Genomic DNA, 20167 nt, shown 5'->3' on the forward strand with positions numbered 1-20167 from the left:
GAAGATTCATTTAACGCCATTACTCTCTCTTCAACGAATGAAATAAAAGATAGAATCACAGAGATTTATATTCTACGAAAAGCATGCTACGCAAAAAAAAAAAAAAATCGAAATGGTTCAAATTTAGTAGGAGATAAAAGAATAAGATTTAATCACCTTTTATGGACTTTAATCTAAAAATTAAATTTTGATATAGATAATAAAAGAGCATTTTTAATTTAAAAATTCCGTTGTCTCTTTCTCTCTCTGTATCATGTACCAAATTGTATATTGTCTCGTAATTTGTATCATGATAGCGTTGTATCCACATATATTTCATATTCACACACATTATCAATGTTGCTAATAATTTCTGCCATTCCAATTCCATCCGACTGTTAATATGATTCAGATTCCCGTTATACGAATTATAATTTTCCATGAAGAATAATGTACTGGAAATTCGATAAGGAATTCGAGCTGCTTCTCGGTTTGGCGACTTACGGAACGGCCGTTCCGTTCAACATCCGGCGCAAATGCACGGCATAATTCCTCGCGCAAGGTCGGTCTACTTTGCGGAGGCTCTATCTTTAATTCTGGTGAAATTAAATTATCGCGATCTACCACTGGAAATTATGATGTCGTGGTTCGTTTAACGCGTTCGCGTATCGCGCGCTTCAGCCTCTTTTTTTTGCGTTTCGTTTCTTCAACTCCGAGATCGCCTACGTTCGCTCAAAATCATATACATCTTATTTAATCGTGCCGCGAAGATCATTTCATGCAAAAACTTCTCATGCTTCTTGATATCCGTCCGTCGATTTACTTTGAAAATGTTGTCAAGCATAATTTCTTCCCACGAAGAATTAAACTGAAAATCGTCCTCGACATCTACCAAAACGATTCAAATTACGTTTCTCGTAAAATTCTTTACAAATTCATTACATGTTAAAGTTCCAAAAAAAAAGAAAAGACGATTAAATTATATATATATGAAATCAAACTGTTTATTTAACGATGAAATCAAAACTGATCGCGTATCGTCACACAAACACTCTTCTTTTTGCACGTGACGCGCATTATTATCTAATTAAGCCGAGGGAGTTTCACGCGGAATCCATGATATCAAACTCGATAGTTGCGTTGAAATGCAATGATTGAACGAAATACTACATAAATACGATTTAACAGATTGCTATATTGTTATAGATATACAGCAAAAACTTATCTATATCTGTAATTCAAGGGAAAAATTACGTTTACATATTCAATATCATATCCATTCGATTGCAATTAATAAGATATTTACTTCAAGAATTTTTCAAACAATTTGGTTGACAATAAAAGTTAATAATATTATTTTTATAATTTGGCTCATAATAAAAGATGAATTTATTTTTATAATATATATGGATGTGTAGGCAGATTTACATTTTATGTTACATATATTATTTTAATAAAAAAGGAGAACCTTTTTTCTCTTTCTTGTCAAATATATTCAAATTATTATTAAATTTATTATTTACATATAAATTACATATAATATTTTCGGAAAATTTACTAACAATTATGCACTGTTCAGCATTCTTCTTTATATTCCTTTTTAAAAATATTTGGTCTCTTTGAAAATTTTGACATCTCTATATTATTTATCTCGCTATATCTCGCGCGCAAACGTTGATGCAGAATTTATACATGTGCTCCATAGATTCGTTGAATTGGATCAAGAAAAGAGGCTATGAGAAAGATATGAGTGCAATGGTACATCACACTGACAGGCATAGCTGTCGCCGCATGTCGAGGATGTTACTTTACACCGGTAATACGTCGTTTATCTCGCAGTCTATATCTGTCGCAGCTAGCGGCATAAACCATCCCGAACTTTTCCTCCGTCTCTTCTCCTGTTCGATACATTCCCTTACCAGCGAATTCCCTCAAAAATAGTAGGAAAAATACCAGAAACACCGAGGAAGATCCTTTCGTCGGGTATCACCGCTATTCGTCCTATTTTCACGTGTTTTGCGTTGATCGCAAAACCTAAATGTCATATATTACAACATTTTTTATCTACTCTCTTCACACATCATTTACCGTGCAATCTATATCCTATCCCTGATCTTTAAATTAGCGTAAATTCTATCGGTTCTTTCGATTCGAAATATATTCCTATCGCGAAAGTAACGACTGCCCGGATATCGTGTCGAATTTGCGCGAAGTCATTTGTGCAGCTGCAAGAGACGCATTCGAGGTCGTTATTACCGTGAAAATTGATGCATTTTTCCGGTTCATTAATCAAATTACGAATAGAAATAAAACGCTATTTTCACAGTTTTTTTAAATAAGCGCACCGTTGTAAAACTGTACTTACATTTTTGCAAATAATCTTCTTTTTTCATTAAGATTTATTTACATTGAATATGTTGGACTTTCGAATAAACGTTTCCAATGTAAAATATTAATAAATATAAATAAAATATAATATAATATAATAAAAAGCGATAAAAAAAACTTATTATTTTGCACTTGAATAAACATAACTGTTCAGGTATTCTACACATCATTGCAACCATCATTGTATTAATATTCTCATAAATTATAAATATTATTTTTAACAGAATGACATCTTTACGCGAGTTATCGCAACAAGAAATCGCGATAAAATTCACGTTACAATAAATTATCTATACATCTATATATATATATATATATATATATAGGCTGCATATCTCTGTGTGGGTTTTTAGAATAATGCAGAGTCTTCGTAAAAAATGTATCTCCTATTTAAATTAAGATGCGATTATATTAAAGCTTTAGAAAATTAAAGAATAATAACAGAAATTTTAGAAAAATTTTTTCCTGAGACAACAAACATATTTTTAATTTGACAATGAAAAATTTTTAAATGATATGTGTCTTTTTATCATAAATATTCTTAGAGTTAAATATATCGTTTCTGTCTCTCGTATTATATAAATAAGAAAACTGATTAGACTAACACAGCGGATGAGGACCTACGATTCCCGAGTATTATGACGTAATCCATTCTATTGTATAACATGCGATGCCTCCTTTATTGAAATACTGTGCAACGGAGCACATGTCCTGCTGTAGACTCGTAAAACGCGCGTCATGTTTTTGAGCTTGAAAACACGCAACAGCTGGTGAACGCATATGACGTTTCCCATCTTTCTTCTTTATCATCAAGATACAGTAGCGATAATCATAGATGCTCTTCTTTGAGAGAGCTTCCTTAGAATTTTTTGCACGACAAAAGAACGAGAGCTACTTTTCTCGGAACAAAATTCCAATTAAGAGCGTTTCGCGTCTGATTCACGTGAATTTAGCACCAAGGAAAAGTTAAATCCACTGATGGTTTGCAAATTACGTTATTGTAATATCTACAAATTGCGTTATTAGTAATATCTATTTGATATATTGTTATGAGAATCTGCCTGTAAATTTTATACGTATTTTGAGAAAAATATGATATTTATGTATTGCGGAAAAATCGTTCTCTATGCGAATCCCAAATATGTGTTTGCAAAATACACAGTTTATTTGGTATATTAAAACTTTTAATTCGATATTTCCGCTGTTCTGTGCGCGCAAGAGAGCGCAATTGCTTGTTTTAATTAATTAGTCCTTCTTTCATTTCGCAAAATAATACAGTATATATTGAGCATTTAAATAACAAGCGTCTCACAAAATACATGAATATTTACATCCAATGAATTGTTATAATTAAGTCTTGCATATACGAATTTATTATTCTTTGAATATATATTTTTCACTGTGCATAAAAGAGAGAGGGAGAGAGAGAATTGTACTAAGTTGTACTATTAAGAGATTATACTAACAAGTTTAGTTAATAATTGCAATATTACAAAAATTATAATATTATTAATCGATCAGTAAGATCCTCTTGTATTCATTAAGTTCAAAATAAATCGCAATTCAAAATATTGATAGTGATTTCCATTGATAATTATTGTGCAAGAAACTCTTAAAGAAAGCTGCAAAATGAAATACCGAAAGTATTTGGCAGCAATATCGATTATGCAAAGAGGTTCTTTAAAAGAGAATGTATATGCGTTCACGTGAAACTAATTAAAATATATTAAAGACAAAGTCGAGAAAGTCGATCTATAAAAAGAAACAAACGTCAGCGTATTATCACGTGTTTCTTGATAGCATAATGGCATAATCTGTATGCTATGTTCCCCAGTTTTTATTCATTATTCATTATTACAAACTGATTTTTGCTACTTTGTTTATTAATCGATCGTTTATTAATATCTAAATAATCTCTAATTCAATGAAATTTTTTTATTATTTGCAAAGACATTCTAATTTTTATGACCATTTTCATGAGATAATTTTTCAAAAGAGTCGGTTATTCTTCTGATAAAGAATAAAAATTTATAAGTTTCGCTATTCCTTCGGAGTGACAGCCTTACCAACGCCAGTTTAAATTCTTTGTCAATGTCAGATTTTTGCAGTTTTTCTCGCAGATGTTGCCCGCGCATCCCGCGTGCAGATATTCGCGATTTCCGCAATCTACATTCTATTGCACGAATGTTGCGTAGGAGTACCGTCAGCTGTGCGATATTACAGAAATATTGTGCGGATCTGTACGATGTTTCTCCGGTTCTTATCGTGCCCGCGCGTCGTTGCGGTTTTTCCGATAGAGAAAGAATACCACTCACTGGCATGAGTTCACGCTAAACTCTGAACTATTAAGTTGGAAAACATTACGTGATTTGTAGTCGAAAAAGCTAAGAATGATATACATAGTTTGACATAAAAGATCGAGAAGATCAATATTTAATATTAATCTACACGCGAACAGAAAAATCGTCCAAAAGTTCAAAAATCGAGTTTTTCAGATAATGTCATATATATAAGATAAATAAAAAAAGTGATATGAAGGAATGCTTCATATATATAATATTTTTGCAAATCTTGAGTAAACTCAATTGCGTTGCTTTACTATTTCAATCTGCTTTTTAAATATGAAAGATAAACTATGTGGATTTTACGAGAGATATGATTACATAAATTACGTAATCATATAAATATGATGTAAAAATTGTATTTAAATTCTATTTGATATCTTTTAAAAGTTTGTTGTGCTTACAATTGACTAGAATGCAATTAAATGGAAAGTTCTCTGTCATAATATACAATTTAATTCTATTCGAAGGATCAAGTAGCGAATGTGACGAATGAAGATCGCGGACGAAACTCCCCACGTGGGATCTCGTCGCGTAATATTAAATTTTTATACGAAATTGCGATGGTTACGTTCGCGCAATGTGAAAGTATCTTGACACACTGATTCTATGATGGCTCGTTGCATTTTCTCTACTGTCACCGATCACCATTGACTGCACTTGGACGAATGTTTCTTTCCGTTTCTTTGTGTAAACGGACAAATTAAAATAACGCAACGAAAAGACGGAAGCCTCGCAAAACTCGAACCGAGATTTAAGCAAAGATCTTAAAAACACGGCAGCCGATCGCGATCTCGCTGTTAATCGCGAAGCGATCGATTTTCACGCGTGAGATTTCTCTCGGTAGACGCGATTTCGTTCGCACAGTTTCGCGTCTAATAGGGCTGTTTGCGACGTGAATGCTAGATGAATACTGAGGTACATCACATCGGGCGCCGGGTTCCAATCCCCTTCTACGTGTGCCTTTCATCCCTCTTCCGGTCCCCGCTACCAACCCCCCGCTTCATTCCTTCATCAGACGCGCATCCACCCACGCAACTGTTGCGCCCCCGCCCGTTTCTGATCATCCCTCAGAGTTTTGCAAATCGTTCGGCGAGCGCATGGTGGTGAGAATCGAACCACGTGGACGATCGATCGCGATCGCCATTTTTTTCACGCGGTAAAATGATGCAGGTATATCGGGTTGAACGCGATTAATTATCGATCGTTACGGCCGCGCTAGAGTCATCACTAACAAAGTTAAACGGCGATATTGCTACCTAAAAGAATTAATTAAATATATCGATCTTTTGACATTTCAAGCTTGGTCGTAATGCTGCTATAAATTTGATTAAACTAGAACAATATGAGTGCGCTACACGCGCGCATTTATTTTGCGTGTATGTGTATATAATTATTTATACATATCAACTCTAGTTCTCCGTTTTTTCAAAATAAATTAAATAAAAATTACACACTTAATATTTGAACTGTCAAATGCGTCGCTCTCAATTATAACACAGTTATGACAGGCTTTTATTGATATAAAGTAATGCATAGCGTAACGTCGATATAACCAATCAGCATCGCAGAAAAGAGATAACGATACTCTTGCGAATATCAATTTAATACACCTTTTTAAAAGTGGATATCTCAATGAGAGCTGCTTACAGCATGTTATTAGAATATTATGTATGTATGTGGTATATATAAAATATTATAAAATACGCCATTTAGTTTTTATAAATAATAATAGACAAAAATAATTAAAAATTCGCAATATTTCTTGCAATATTGGAACGTAAGAAAATTAAGAGTTTCTTTTATATCTGGTGGGATGCTATCAAAATTTCGAAATAAAAAAACCGGAATTGCGAACAAATTTATCTTTAAAATATTTAAACTTAATTTAAAATATATACTTATATAGAAAATTTAATTTATTTTTGTGTGTATATATGTATATGTTGTAGTACGTGAAATATTTCGGCAGCGAATTATTAATAACATGGTATTCATTATTTATCTTGACAGCACGATATAAACATTGGCGTGTTATATATATATATATATATATATATATATATATATATATATATATATATCGCGCGATAATAGATCTCGAATTACATATTTTATAATTTATTCATTTAATAAATAAGAATAATAAATAAGTAATAAACAATTAAATTATAAATTATCGTTTCGTTACGATTTTTACGAACAATAATTATTTTTTAACAACGAATAGAGTCAAATATATTTTGTCCAGGATGCTATCGCATTTGACTTTTCGATGATCTAGATATAATTTAGATTAAGAACGTGCTATAAAACGATTGAATCGCAAAATCTAATAATTAATATAACGATAAGCTCCGTGATACATTAATCATTTAATAAATAATTGATCTATAATTTGAAATACTTATATAATTTAATATTTCGCATATATATTTTATAATACATAAAATATTTCGATAGCGAATTACATAGGACAATACGTAACATGGTATTTGGCAGCGTAAACATTGGCGCGCGTAAATATTGTTTATGTATCACGGCCTTGTTATCATATATACAAAGCCACTTGAATAGAATAGAATAGACTGTAGTGGGGCGAGACGCTCAAATTCCTTTCTTACGTGTTATCATTCGCGCGGCGATACTCGAGCAATAAAGTAGCGGTGCGTCGTCGGTGCCGTCGTCGTGCCGCGGACGGCTTTCGCGTCTTTCGCGTCGCGTGTCGACACAGCATTGCCACGAGTCGCACAATGGCTCTTATGTGGCACGCGCATTTGTGCGTTGAACGCACCTTGGTGCGTCGTCGTTGCCGTCATCGTGCCGTACGAGCAACGATGCGTCGCGTTGTCGCGATATCGCGTTTTCGCGTCGTCGCGTCTTCGCGTTAGACTTTTATCTCGTTTTCACGATTGTCATCGAGAATCATACTTCGTTGCCGACTAAATGGGATATCTCTCAGCATTGCAATCTTTAATATATTAATACCTATTAATATAATTAATTTTATATCAATATCAGTTAATATTAATACTATATTAATATTATATATTATATAAATATTTATGTATTAATAAATTTAATATATTAATGCAGGCGCGATGTTAAAACGCCTCAGTGTCGCGGCTGAGGTGAATGCCGGCCGCGTAGCAACGTATGTTCGTGCATAATATAGATGCATGTTCGCGCGGTTAATCTTGAACTTCGGTTCGAGAATCGGCTGTTGAGGGCACGTTCTGCTCCGACAAACGGTTCGGCCCGAATCGGTTAGAGTTCGGTCGATTGTTTTGGAATCGTCGTTAATGGGTCCCTTCTCTTGTACCGTCTAACAGCACATTGTAGCAATACTAACATGTTTGGCATTTGAGGAGTCGGCTGTTCTAATTAGGTTCGATTTTCGCTCGCTAGAGAAGTTGATCTCCTGCTTTCGAAATGCTAGATTGTTAGCACGTAGAAGGTGGGTATCTTCATTCTCGACCCGTCTATCAGCCTTACGATAAACCCGGCTCAGTCTGTACGATAGAGACTTGGTGGTTCGTATGAAATCGTTCCTAACGATGTTCTAGTCGGCCCTCGATGGGAGCAGGCGCGGGTCAAGAGTCGAGCGAACCCCATTCGCGATTATTCCATCAATCGATTTCGTCTTCTTCCGCTTCCGCTTAACCTTTGCTCGAAGTAATCGGTGAATTCCCGACTTGTCGACTCCAAGTGTGATTCTCACGTGAAGCGGGGTTCGATCGTGCCGAAATTCGAAAGTGCGGGAGTGTCGTGCAAAGTATCGCGCGTACAAGTGCGGAAGTATTATTTTTTAATAAAAATGCGAGAGTGCTGTTTAAAGTATCGCGCGTGTGAATCAACCTGAGAGGAGGAAGAGGCCTAGGAGAGGCATCGGGCACCGATCGGAGCAACCCTGTGGTGAGTAAATTGTTATTTGTATATTAATTACTTATTAATTGCATACGTGCAATTTAAATTGAGCAATTAATCGCGTAATTCGATTTTTTATTTGTACGATTTAAACAAGAAAGAATTGGAAAGAAAAAGATTTTTATATATTGTAAAAGCTATAATTAATACTTCCATAACAAATATTTCCACTATTAGATTATAGTTTTTATATTAAATTATTAAAGTTATTAGTAGCTTTTTTTAAACTTGTAAAATTATTTTATTAATTTGCTTATTATTATATGTATCGAATATAAAATTCAATGCGTATAATAAAATTTTTGAAATACTATTGTAATTATTTTGAGCGTTATTACAATTTGCATCTTCTATTTGTATGTTATAGATCAAAGTAGCGACCCTGACATTCTGAGAGGAGGAGGAGGCCTAGGAGAGGGCATCCTGCACCGGCGGAGCAACCCAAGGGTGAGTATTTATTATTTGTATATCGATTGTTAAAAATCGCGCATTAATTCCGTCTCATTATTTGAATGAAATAAACAAAAGAAAATTAGAAAGAAAGACTTTTGCATAAATTCTATAAAAGTTTCTATGTGAAAAAAGTCTTTTTATAATTTATAAAATTATTTTATATTTATATAGAGCTTTTTAGTATTGTTCGCATCGGATATAAAATATTTCGCACAAAATATTAATTATATTTTGAACGCTGCTATAATTTGGAATTTATATTTGTATGTTACAGACGACGTAGCCTCAAGACCAACAACTCCGCTGTTGCGCATCAGTGCCGGTGAGTGACGAATTTTATTTTATTTTGAGTTAACGGATCTGTAGATATTGTAGATGCAACTGTAGATTATAGATTGTAGATTGTAAATAGATCCGTTGCCTCAAAATGGATGGGCTAGAATAGATTAAATCAAATAACTTTTAATCGATTTTTTTGATATACATTAAAACATATTACAGATCTAATTCAAAGTATAAATCAAAACAAAATTTTGAAAAGAATATAAAATATTTTTTATCAATTGATAGACTTTATTTAATTTGTTCAATAAAAAAGGCGCTAATAATTTTATTAATTATACGAAATAATAACTTATTACTTAATAGCAATTTATTTTTATGTTGCGCCGATTTTATTCTAATTTTTCATAGCCCATCCATTTATATTAGCATATGGTATGAATGAAACCTTTGCTTTAATTGATGTAAAGCCAAATTATCGAATTTTTAAATTAATATACGAGACACATAAATGTTTTATTAATTTTATTTGAATATAAATTACATATTATTATAAATAATATTATATATTATTACAAGATTATATATTATTATTTCAATCAATTATTAAAGTTGATTAATAATTTGGTATTAAATTAATTAAAGTTATATTACAATGATGCATGACAAACCGTCATAATTTCTCACGACCATAAACGAGCATAAAATTATGCTCGTGCATCGGCAATAATAATTAACCGGCAACGGAAGGAATTTTTATCCTTCATTGATCTCCGATACAGATCAAAACTACATCTCTGGCTAGATGTTGCCGGAACGAATATGATCGGGATCAACGAAAGGTAGGTCCAATTGGACCAACAGAAGCAATACGCGGTGCATTTTATTAGGGTACGCGAGTAGAGCACGCGAGTAGGATACATGAATAGGACACGCGAGTAGGGCACGCGAGTAGGGCACGCAATTAAGACACACTCCCCAAAATATTGATGATCCCTGATTCCCGCTGGGTTTACCAGCAAAAGTAAGATTGTTAGGACTGTTAGGACTATCTAAATATATGATTCTTAAGCAATTAAATGCTTACTAGCATTTAGAATTAAAAAAAATACTAAGATTATTAAAATATTGGGGAGATAAATAAAAAAATAAAATATAAATAAAATAAAATTTAAATTTATTTTTAGGCAATTTTAAAAATTAAATTAAAATTATTTAATAAACAAAAAATTGCGTATATATTTATTATATACAAAGTAAAATGTAATATACATATGTGTTACATTTTATTTTATTTGAACTTGTATATATATTTATTATATTTTATTTAAACGTGAATATATAATTATTATATTCAATTAAAGGTTTAAACATATATATATATATATATATATATATATATATATATTTATTATATCATTATGTAATGTTGAACTTAAAGTAAATGTCAGTATCAAATTATCTGCATTATTGGATATATCGGATATATCTATTTTTCTATTTGGTACTGATAGCATTAATTGTTAATTGTATTTTAATTATAATTGTACAATAATTAATTGTAATTATAATTATTATAATTGTAATTTATATGTAATTACATATTATAATTGTATTAATAATATTATAAAATACTCTATAAAATTTCCTTTTCTATAAAAATTTCTGTAAATTACACGAAAATTTATCGAAAGAACATGTATAATATAATAAAAATCCGAAATTAATGCGTATATTATATGCGAATTTTTCTATTATATGCATATATCATATGCGAACAGGAATGTACGATTAACTCGAGATTTGATTCGCTAATTTGATCGAGAATTAAACGAATAATTCGCTTAAATATGCAACTTTTTTCTAGCGTTAATAGACATTTAAATTGCCCAGTAAAAATATTTCGAAATTAATGCGAAATAATGACTAAATCATTAAATGCGTTTTTTTTTGCACTTTATAGTTTTTTATTTTTTTATTATTTTCGTTCCTTCTAATATACTTTATTTACTATATTTACATATTTATTATAAAGATAGGAAATTGTTATATGTATTTTTTAATTAATGCTATTTTTTTAAATAATAGAGAAACTTTTTAAAGACACTTTGTATTGCAATTATGCCAGACTATTTAAATTGTCAGTGAATGTTTTGGTTGATATTGTTTCCGATTATCATAACTGGTGTTTGCTTCGAAGAGATGTACACGGGCGCACGGAAGAGATTATGAAAAAATAGAAGTATAGATTGTGAGATATAGATGTGTTAATCGATTGCTAGCAGATGCCAGCTCGAGAGTATGTCGACATTCTCGCTGCAAGGGCGACGTCATACTTTACAAACTTGGCTCGAACGATGCATAAAACACATTGGCGCACGTAACTCGCCTTCAGGTCTCCTTTAACTAATTAGCCTAGATTTATTAACGGCAGTTCCGCAGCAGTCGTAGAATTCTTACAGCCGGTCGTCTGTCGAGGACGTTTAATTAATTACTCTCCCGTAGGACGGCGATGGTAATAATGCGTTCGTAATTAGTCGCGTTTCCGTGCGCGCGTAAAATACCTATGAGCTTGTGACCAATATGAGAGACCAACATGGAGAACGTGCAAAAAAAAAAAAAAAAAAAAATTCTGCCAATAATTACTTATAACATCGAATTATTTTGCACATCGTGAAAGAACTACGCATTGATCCGCGTGAAAGTGATTGCGATAAGATAAAAATATAAATATGGAATTTGAAATAAATTAGACTAACAAAAAATGAAATCAGCTTTATTCTCTATATATATGTGTTTCATTATTAATTAAAATTAAACATTGTTTCAATAAATTTTTCCCAATATAAATTCAGTAGATTTTACAGTATGATCGCTAAAGAATTGAGGTTGAAATGTAATTTGCATTTGCGAAGGAAGTTTCTTATTAAAATCCATTTCAATAGTTTTCGGACGTCTCAATTGATTCTTCTTGCTGTCAATCAAATTCGAGTGTGATTTCCGAATGGAATATGATCTCGGTACGTATAAGGCGTCCGCTGACAATTTCATGAATAATTGAACGTGTGCTTTAAACAGACCGTGACGTATTGGCGAGGTATCGGTTTGCCTGCAAACAGAATATGCTAGCTAGCCGTCTGAACTACTTGATTGATTAACAGTTTGTGTTGAATCTTGAATCGCGAATTACAGTGTAATTTGTTTGCTATTGATGAATGAGTAATATTCAATACATTACGATTCAATTTAAAATGAGTTATAAATGTTATTTATTTTATTTGAAAAAAAAAAAAAAACTATGCACAGATAAGACACGCTCATCTTGGAATAGTTCTCTAAATTTAACTGTGACAAAATAAAGATGAACTAATTGCTGCCAATTTATTCACACCAAATCATACAAACATAAATCATTTGAAAAATCCGCACAAGAAACAATTGAAAAGTATTTGCTTCATAAACTATCGGAATACATTAAATTCTTTTAAAATTATATACATTTCATATACTGAAGAAATAATGTCGCGATTTTCATAGATTGGCATATAAAAATAATCCGTGAAAGAGCGACGTGTGACTAATATTACATAACGAGTATTTAAATAATTTATCACGCGGATCACGTATCCGTGAATATTGCCAGACGTGATAAATGCAAATTTTACAAATGCTATTTTTATGGCGTCAAGTCGCGATATAGACATTCCAGGTACAACGAAATTACTCGAAGAGTAACAAATATTATCATCCCATTAATGCACTAATTACTAACGCATAGGATATTGCAATTTAAATTCAACAATTTACAAAAAATATTAGAAATATATATATATATATATATATATATATATATATATATCGTGAGACAACATATATGATTTCAAAAATATATTTGAGATCAATTTTTTTAGTATCATTACAATCACATTATGTTTATGGGGAAATTTTCATCTTAAAAGCAAGAGAAATGATATTGTAAAAGTCATATTCTTTTTTTACCAATGGATTCGTCGGTAAACAAATTAGGAACTAATTAAAATCGTACACGAAAAGGCTATCTTTAGCATTCCGCCGATTCAGCTCATTAATGCGTCAACACGATTTTCCCCTCGAGTGGCTTTCTTATTTATTCCGTCAACATGAAAAACAGAATTTCGCGACATGAGACCTTGTTTCTCTCGTTGCAATTAAGAGTAATTTAAGAATTATTTTCGTCTAATAATTACATCTAAAAGTTGATCATGAAATTATTAAATTATTAAATTATGACTGTAAAAATGAAGAGTGACGATTTTCTTATAAATCTATGGCATTTATTTGTATGCGAAATTTGAATCAGTATGAAAAATAAAAGAATTTGCAGATAATTGTCATAAATTTTTTAAAGATTAATTTTGTTTTATAATTGTAGAATAATGATATATAAATTAATGTTCTCGAGTGCAAATTAAACTCTTATGTGTGCGTATGTGTGTGTGTATATGTCGAGATTATTGCGTATTTTCACGTAACACTTTACGATATAAACTGTCAAGTAAATTATCTGCTCGCAGTAATATTCTCTCTTCTTTCGTAGAGATCAACTTTCGCTTGATCGATTAATTGCGTTAATCGACGAAGATAAAGCGCGGCTCCTCCATGAGATGAATTTTATGAATGCATTGTCGGAAATTGCCGATCAGAAAATATAAAATGGGCTTTAACACTTCATATTATAAACTTATAAAGAAACAATTCATATATAATTTAATTGCCTCATAAATTTTTACGAGAATATCTTAATTTTGATTAATAGAATATCTTGAGAAATATGTACACAATTTAACTTTTTTAAAGCATTAATCTTTTAAGTATTAATTTAAAATCTAATTTGATAGAGCGATAAGTTTTAATAACGATATATTATTGACATCATTTATATTATTTGTATGCTGTTCTTTTATAAAGCAATCTGATGATTAATAAGGATGTTAGCAGATAATGTAATATCTGAAAGCATAACTGGTTTTTCGAGAGTTTTGTTTTAAAAATTTGCCAAGTCTTATTGCTCTACTCTCTTTAATGTCGATCAGGACTCGCGACTGTCGTGAAAGTGTTTAAACACTTATATTGACGCAAGGATCTTTAAGGAAGCAGTGATGAAGTTTGCGTCGATGATGAAATGTAATTACGAGGAATTCTAACAAAGCTGCCGGCTATGCCCTGGGTGAATAGGAAGGGAATCAACGCTTTTAAGATTATAATGAAAACTGCTATAAACTAATCGTAGTCACCTTTCCTTGCTGCCACTCGACTTTGATTTCGTCTTAATTGCGCTTTCAAGTTCTTCTTCACCTTTATCATTCTTGATTTAATTCAGTTGTGCCAATGGTCGCCAACGCAGTAAGCATATTTGCATGAAACATCTCGAATTCTTTCTATATAAAAGCAATACAAAAGCAATATGTAAGTAGCCAAGCTACCTTTACATACATTTTACATATCAATATGTGTTTAAAGATGGGAGATTTCTGATATTATGAGAGCGATAAGAGCGATCGTTATCCTTGAGGCAAATGTAATGCATATATTATATCATCTAATCTACGCGATTAATAGCAATCTTCGGAAGTAGATAGAGATATTTGCGAGTCGCGCTATCCGCGTCCGGCCTTATGATTCTTGTGAGAGAAACAGATATAAAAAAGCGTAACGCCAAATAGGAGCGCGGGAAGTCATTACGGAAATCGACGGCTACCGTAACGAGGCCATTACCGGTGTGTCTTCTCTCAATTACGTAGGAAATTACCTGCTTTCGCGAGCGTTCTTATCAACGTTATTTCTCCCCTCCGTGCTCACGGTGTACGCGAGGAAATGTTGTGTCGTTAAGCAGAAAGACACTTTTTTACGGCAATTCTCTAAAGAAGGATATCCGGCAAACGATTGAAGACAGATAGATACTGCTCCGTGGATCATTTTCGTGATTCGTGACTTGCGCGTCACGAAATCCCGACTAAAGCGGTAAATATTGAAATATTTAAAGTTTGGTTTCATATACTGAAGATATTTGATTTATGATAAATGGTTAGATTTATATTATTTAGTTAATTATTTAATTAATTTTTTTATCTCATATTCAGAATTCTCTTTCTGTTATACGACTTCTGTCATGTTTAATGTCTAACTGGAGGTGGAACGACACAGGTATAAACGTTGTTTTTATTACATCGAATAATTCAATGACGTAATACAGTATTGTATATTCTCGCGCAAAACCACATCATCATTCGACACGCTTCGAATATTGTAGATTAATATAGATAATCATAAATAAATATTTAGAAGCGTTGCTTCCCTCTCAAGTATAAGGCATTTCTATTGTATTTAAATATCTTGCTTTACCAAGGTTCTACAATTATAATCGGTTTGTATAAATTAATATTTTATTTATTACATATTGTGATTAATTTAATTTAAATCACCATGAATATATCCGTTGTTTTATACGATAATGATTTAAACATGTTATTTTGAAGGACAAATGAAATTGACGTTACAGTAATCATCCTGTATGGTCATTATTTGCGATTCGATAACGCTGTTAGTTGTTAGTATTCTTCACACACGTTACAAACGTCACTGCTTTAAAATGCAATCGATATCGTGTGTGCTTGGCGAATGTAAATTGTTTCGATTTACACAATCAATTGACAAGACTCTCTGAGATAACAGAAAACAACGAATATTTCAATATGCATGCGAATGTAACCCGATAAATAACATTATTATATATATATAAAAAAAAAAAAAAAAAAAAAAAAATCTTGACCTGCCGCGTGAAATATTGCAATTCATCTTTTAAATATCATAATTGTTTCTTCAATATAGTTTGCGTTCAATTCCATATTTTGTCCACCGCTAAAACAAAATTAGATTTTAAATAATATATTATCTTTTATATGTATCAGAGTATGCAGGTATCGAATTGCCATTAATATTGTGTCATTTCATTCTATAAAAGCATTAAATTTTTTAACAAAGAAAAGTAAAACATTTAAAAAGTTTTTCTTTTATATATAAAAGATAAATATATTATGTATATATATATATATATATATATATATATATATATACACACATACATATAAATTTGTATATAAAACTTTTTGAAATAACATTGAAGAAATAAAAAAGCATGTTTAAAAATGATACAAGTTTAAAAGCTGAAAGGTGGTATTCAGAACAATCTTGAGAAACTGTTTTTACGGTTCAATAATAATGAATGAATTTTCTCAATGTATTTACATTTGCGCCTAACTGCACTAACGAAACAGCTGATTTGCATGAAACGTTGGCGTATATTCGTTGATAAATCATTAACTTCAATGATAGCAATCAAAATCGCTTCAGTCGAGTACAAAGAAATGTAAACGCAGTATGTACATAAATACTCTTTTTTTTTTAAATATATTGCAAGAAAAATAGATGTGTCTCTCATTACTTGAGATAATATACGATTCCCTCTGCCGCTCCGAAAATATAGGCATAATTATATACGCCTTCCGGTTATTAAAATTACGGAGTCCCATTGTCACGCACAATAAATAAAAGATAAAATATAATTATTTTACAATTAGTAACTTATGAGTTTTATTATGTAATAAACAAAGTGTTATAATGTTAAGAATATATATAAATTACCTTGGTCTTATGATGAGATATCTGCAGACGAATCGCGTGATTTTACAATTTTCCCGTTGAAAGCCAATACGACATCGTACATCGCGATTTCTCTGACTTCTCACGGCCACTCGATAGTTTCTCTTCTTAAAGTAGAATCTTTTCTTCCAAGGTCAAAGGACAGCGATGTCTGTTTAGTGACCTTATTCGATTCACATAATTACTTATATCTGTCCTGGATTCAAAATATCCTTAGGCAGCGAAAACGTATCCTCGATTAGTGCGATAATATTTAAAGACATAACAAGAAATATAAAAGAAGATGTATTATATATATATATATATATATGCACACACATATACAATCGCAGTAGCAAGAAATAATAAAAAAGTTAAATTCAAGTTAAATATATATGAACATGTATTTTATATATGATTTAAAAAGATAAAATATTAATACAAATTTAAGTTGTATCTAGTTAAGATCCGATTGAATTAATTTATTAAATAAAAAGATAGCGGAATGATATATTGCTATAGTTTATTAAAAATATGATATTTTATATCTTATATATCATTATTTCATTTTATTGAATTGAATTAAAAAGAGTTGCAATACATCAATAAAAATATGAAGATTTCAAATATCTTTATATTCTGCATCTATTATCAGTGTCTTTAATAGAACTGCAAAACTTATTGAACAGTTTTATTCTGATAATATTCGCAGTTTTCTCTTTCTCTCTCTTCTCAGCATGTCCCTAATCCTTTCGAGATCCCGCTGTTAACGCATAACTTTTCTCGTGAGATCTAACACTTTCAATTCCACGATGCAACGACGTGCATCAAGCGTAGTCACGGCCACGTGGTGGTTTCTCGGCAGGAAGCCTCGTCCTCCAAAGTCAGAGGACAAAACTCTTCTGCGGTAACCCTATCCAAGTCGCCAATGTCCGCTTTAGGCTTGAACGGCAATTCCGATACGAGAATCCCTTCCTCGCGGACTCTCTGACCATTCTCTTCTTCAAACTCTGAGAAATCGTCGTTTGCATCGTTTCTGATCCTCGCGCCAGCAAGATCTGTATCCGTCAGAACAATTGCATTTACTCTTCGTTTCTTCGGCTTTTCTCGCGATATTTCTTTCAAGATTTCCTTCGAGGCTTTCGATAATCTCTTCGCGTCGAGACGACGCGAGGACGACGCAGGAGATTCCTTGATCGCCTCATTCTCACGATCGCCGTTTTGATTGATGGCACTCGATTGCCTCTCTTCGTCATTTTCTTCGTCGCCGCCGCTCGATGATTTCCTACTTTCCAGCTCTGATCGATCTGGAAATTCGTTCTCCGCGAATGCATTTTTATCGGTGGGACTAACGCCGACGGTGTCGGCCGCGTTTTCGCCGGTACTACCTGCCACCGATTCTTCCAACTTTCCGCTCGAAGCTTCGATTGCTTGTTGACAAGCGTCTATAATGTCGGCCGGACAAGTCGTGTCAGAGTCGTAGGTCTCCGCGATGTCGTATTTCAGATTCGACTCGGCCGGCAACGCGCTTGAAACGGGTCCTTTATCGACGATCCTGATACTTTCGACGTCAACTTTCATCCGCGGATGCTTGCGATATTCGTCCTGCAAGTAATCGCGAAACTGGTCCTTAAAGTAACCATCGATCATCTTCCATACAGTAGCACTATACCAACTCAACACGCCTAGCAGGACCACACCGCGAACGGCGAACGCTAACATGATAAGGCCCTGCTTATGATTGATTAGCGAGATATAATATACAATATATATAGAATTATAATAAAAATGTATCTCAAGTGTATAAATGCGTTATAACTCTGCCGTCCAATACACTCGGCAAGATTGACACGCGACATACGTTGTTAGGATTGATATTTCTTCTAAAATTTAAACCGTCGTTAAGTTTGACATTAAATTAAAATTAAAATTTAGATTTAATAACTGTCTTTTATTCGCTTGTTTTGCTAAAAGTTTTACGATGTTTTTATTCCTTCAAGTTCTAGAACTTGCAGCGAGAAAACTAGAGAGAGACGAGCTTTATCTTAACACAAATATCACGATCTGTGCATTTGACTTTCAAATGCCACCTGAAAAAAAAGTTCTGACAGACGTTTGTATTTGCAAGGACATTAAATCTTTTGAAAGCTGGCTATTATTCATCGTTTACCATCCTATGGATCTCTCGCCGATCTTAAAATACTCTTACTACGAGAGAGATAAACTAAATACAAGATAAATTATTTACATTCTACATGTATAATCAGCAATAAGCAACATAATTTCTACAAAATTGCAATCTATCAATTTTAATAATTATCTGTTACCTATTTTTCGGTTCTTATTCGTTTTAATATCAATGTCAAATTTTAAAAAACTCATGCTATGATAATGCTCTAGATTTATTAATGACATAAAAGATAAATATAAAGTTAATGTTAAAATATATAACAATCGTAATAATTGGGATTATTATTGAGGAATAATATTGTCTTATAAAAATACATTTGTTTTTAAAATTGATTAAATTTATATAACGCTATTTTTAAAGTATCTTTCTTTTTAAGTTATCTTCCGTTGATTAATTTAATCCTCTTCTCCTACGAAGTAATCTCTGATTATGTAAAAGGATTCTTTCATATTCGGCCAACCCATGGTCACAAAGACCAAAATCGAATTCGCGATTACAAAGAGTCGTAACATCTCGACACCGGTGCTAGACCGAAGCCAGTTTCCGAAGCCTTGATTATCGTCATCGCTCATATTTCCCGAATCCGACTTCTCCGTTGCATTATTTGCATTCTGACGACTCTTACTACCCTTGTTCTCGTTGTTTCCGCGTTTCTTCATAATGACCATGCAGCGATCATCTGCAAGTATCGATTTCAATGTTGAACATCGTAAAAGCATATGATGGTACTCTGTACATTAAATTGTTGGTATCTAATGAAAATAACATGTTTTTATTAAATAGAAACATGTAACGTTTTTATCGACGCATAATCGAGTGAGATCGAGAGGCAGAATCACTTTTACAAGTGCCGAGAAAGTTAAAGCCGCTGGAATATTATAAATTTTTTATTAAAACCACTTTGATGCGCGTTCAGAATTTTAACTTT

General features: G+C 32.3%; 3 protein-coding genes across 10 annotated transcripts in view; 1 reads left to right on the forward strand and 2 right to left on the reverse strand.

Moving 5' to 3' along the window:
* Window positions 1-20167, reverse strand: part of LOC138944693 (tyrosine-protein phosphatase non-receptor type 13) — a 79346-nt gene that overhangs the window by 49528 nt on the left and 9651 nt on the right. For 3 of the 5 annotated variants that reach the window (XM_070315572.1, XM_070315577.1, XM_070315571.1), the window contains exon 1: window positions 5281-5593. The exons of 1 other annotated variant lie outside the window; for it this stretch is intronic. The gene's annotated coding sequence lies outside the window, so the exon portion shown is untranslated. Of the gene's footprint in view, window positions 1-5113; window positions 5146-5280; window positions 5594-20167 lie in introns of those variants that run through there. One more of the 5 variants, XM_070315576.1, reaches the window with a different exon arrangement.
* Window positions 7825-20167, forward strand: part of LOC138944695 (serine-rich adhesin for platelets) — a 126918-nt gene continuing 114575 nt past the window's right edge. Inside the window, exons 1-3 of the mRNA XM_070315582.1 lie at window positions 7825-8624; window positions 9004-9083; window positions 9364-9411. The gene's annotated coding sequence lies outside the window, so the exon portion shown is untranslated. The remainder of the gene's footprint in view (window positions 8625-9003; window positions 9084-9363; window positions 9412-20167) is intronic.
* Window positions 14648-19624, reverse strand: LOC138944698 (uncharacterized). 4 transcript variants are annotated; one of them, XM_070315590.1, is made up of 3 exons: window positions 17052-19624; window positions 16852-16909; window positions 15578-16268 (listed from the first exon to the last, which is right to left on the reverse strand). In XM_070315590.1, the coding sequence occupies exon 1, from the start codon at window positions 18768-18770 to the stop codon at window positions 17886-17888; it is 885 nt and encodes a 294-aa protein (XP_070171691.1). In that variant the 5' UTR covers window positions 18771-19624; the 3' UTR covers window positions 15578-16268; window positions 16852-16909; window positions 17052-17885. The 4 variants fall into 4 exon arrangements, with proteins under 4 accessions (XP_070171692.1, XP_070171691.1, XP_070171690.1 ...); XM_070315589.1 differs by having other exon boundaries at window positions 16656-16909; XM_070315591.1 differs by lacking the exons at window positions 15578-16268; window positions 16852-16909 and adding an exon at window positions 14648-14788.

Source organism: Polyergus mexicanus, unplaced genomic scaffold, assembly GCF_030449975.1.
Source record: "Polyergus mexicanus isolate NDT 795.1 unplaced genomic scaffold, iyPolMexi1.0 SCAF_2, whole genome shotgun sequence".
Taxonomy (NCBI): Eukaryota; Metazoa; Arthropoda; class Insecta; order Hymenoptera; family Formicidae; genus Polyergus; species Polyergus mexicanus.

What these genes read in the sequence shown, in the direction of transcription:
- LOC138944698 (XM_070315591.1), bottom strand. Translation starts at nt 18,770, where the DNA reads ATGTTAGCGTTCGCCGTTCGCGGTGTGGTCCTGCTAGGCGTGTTGAGT.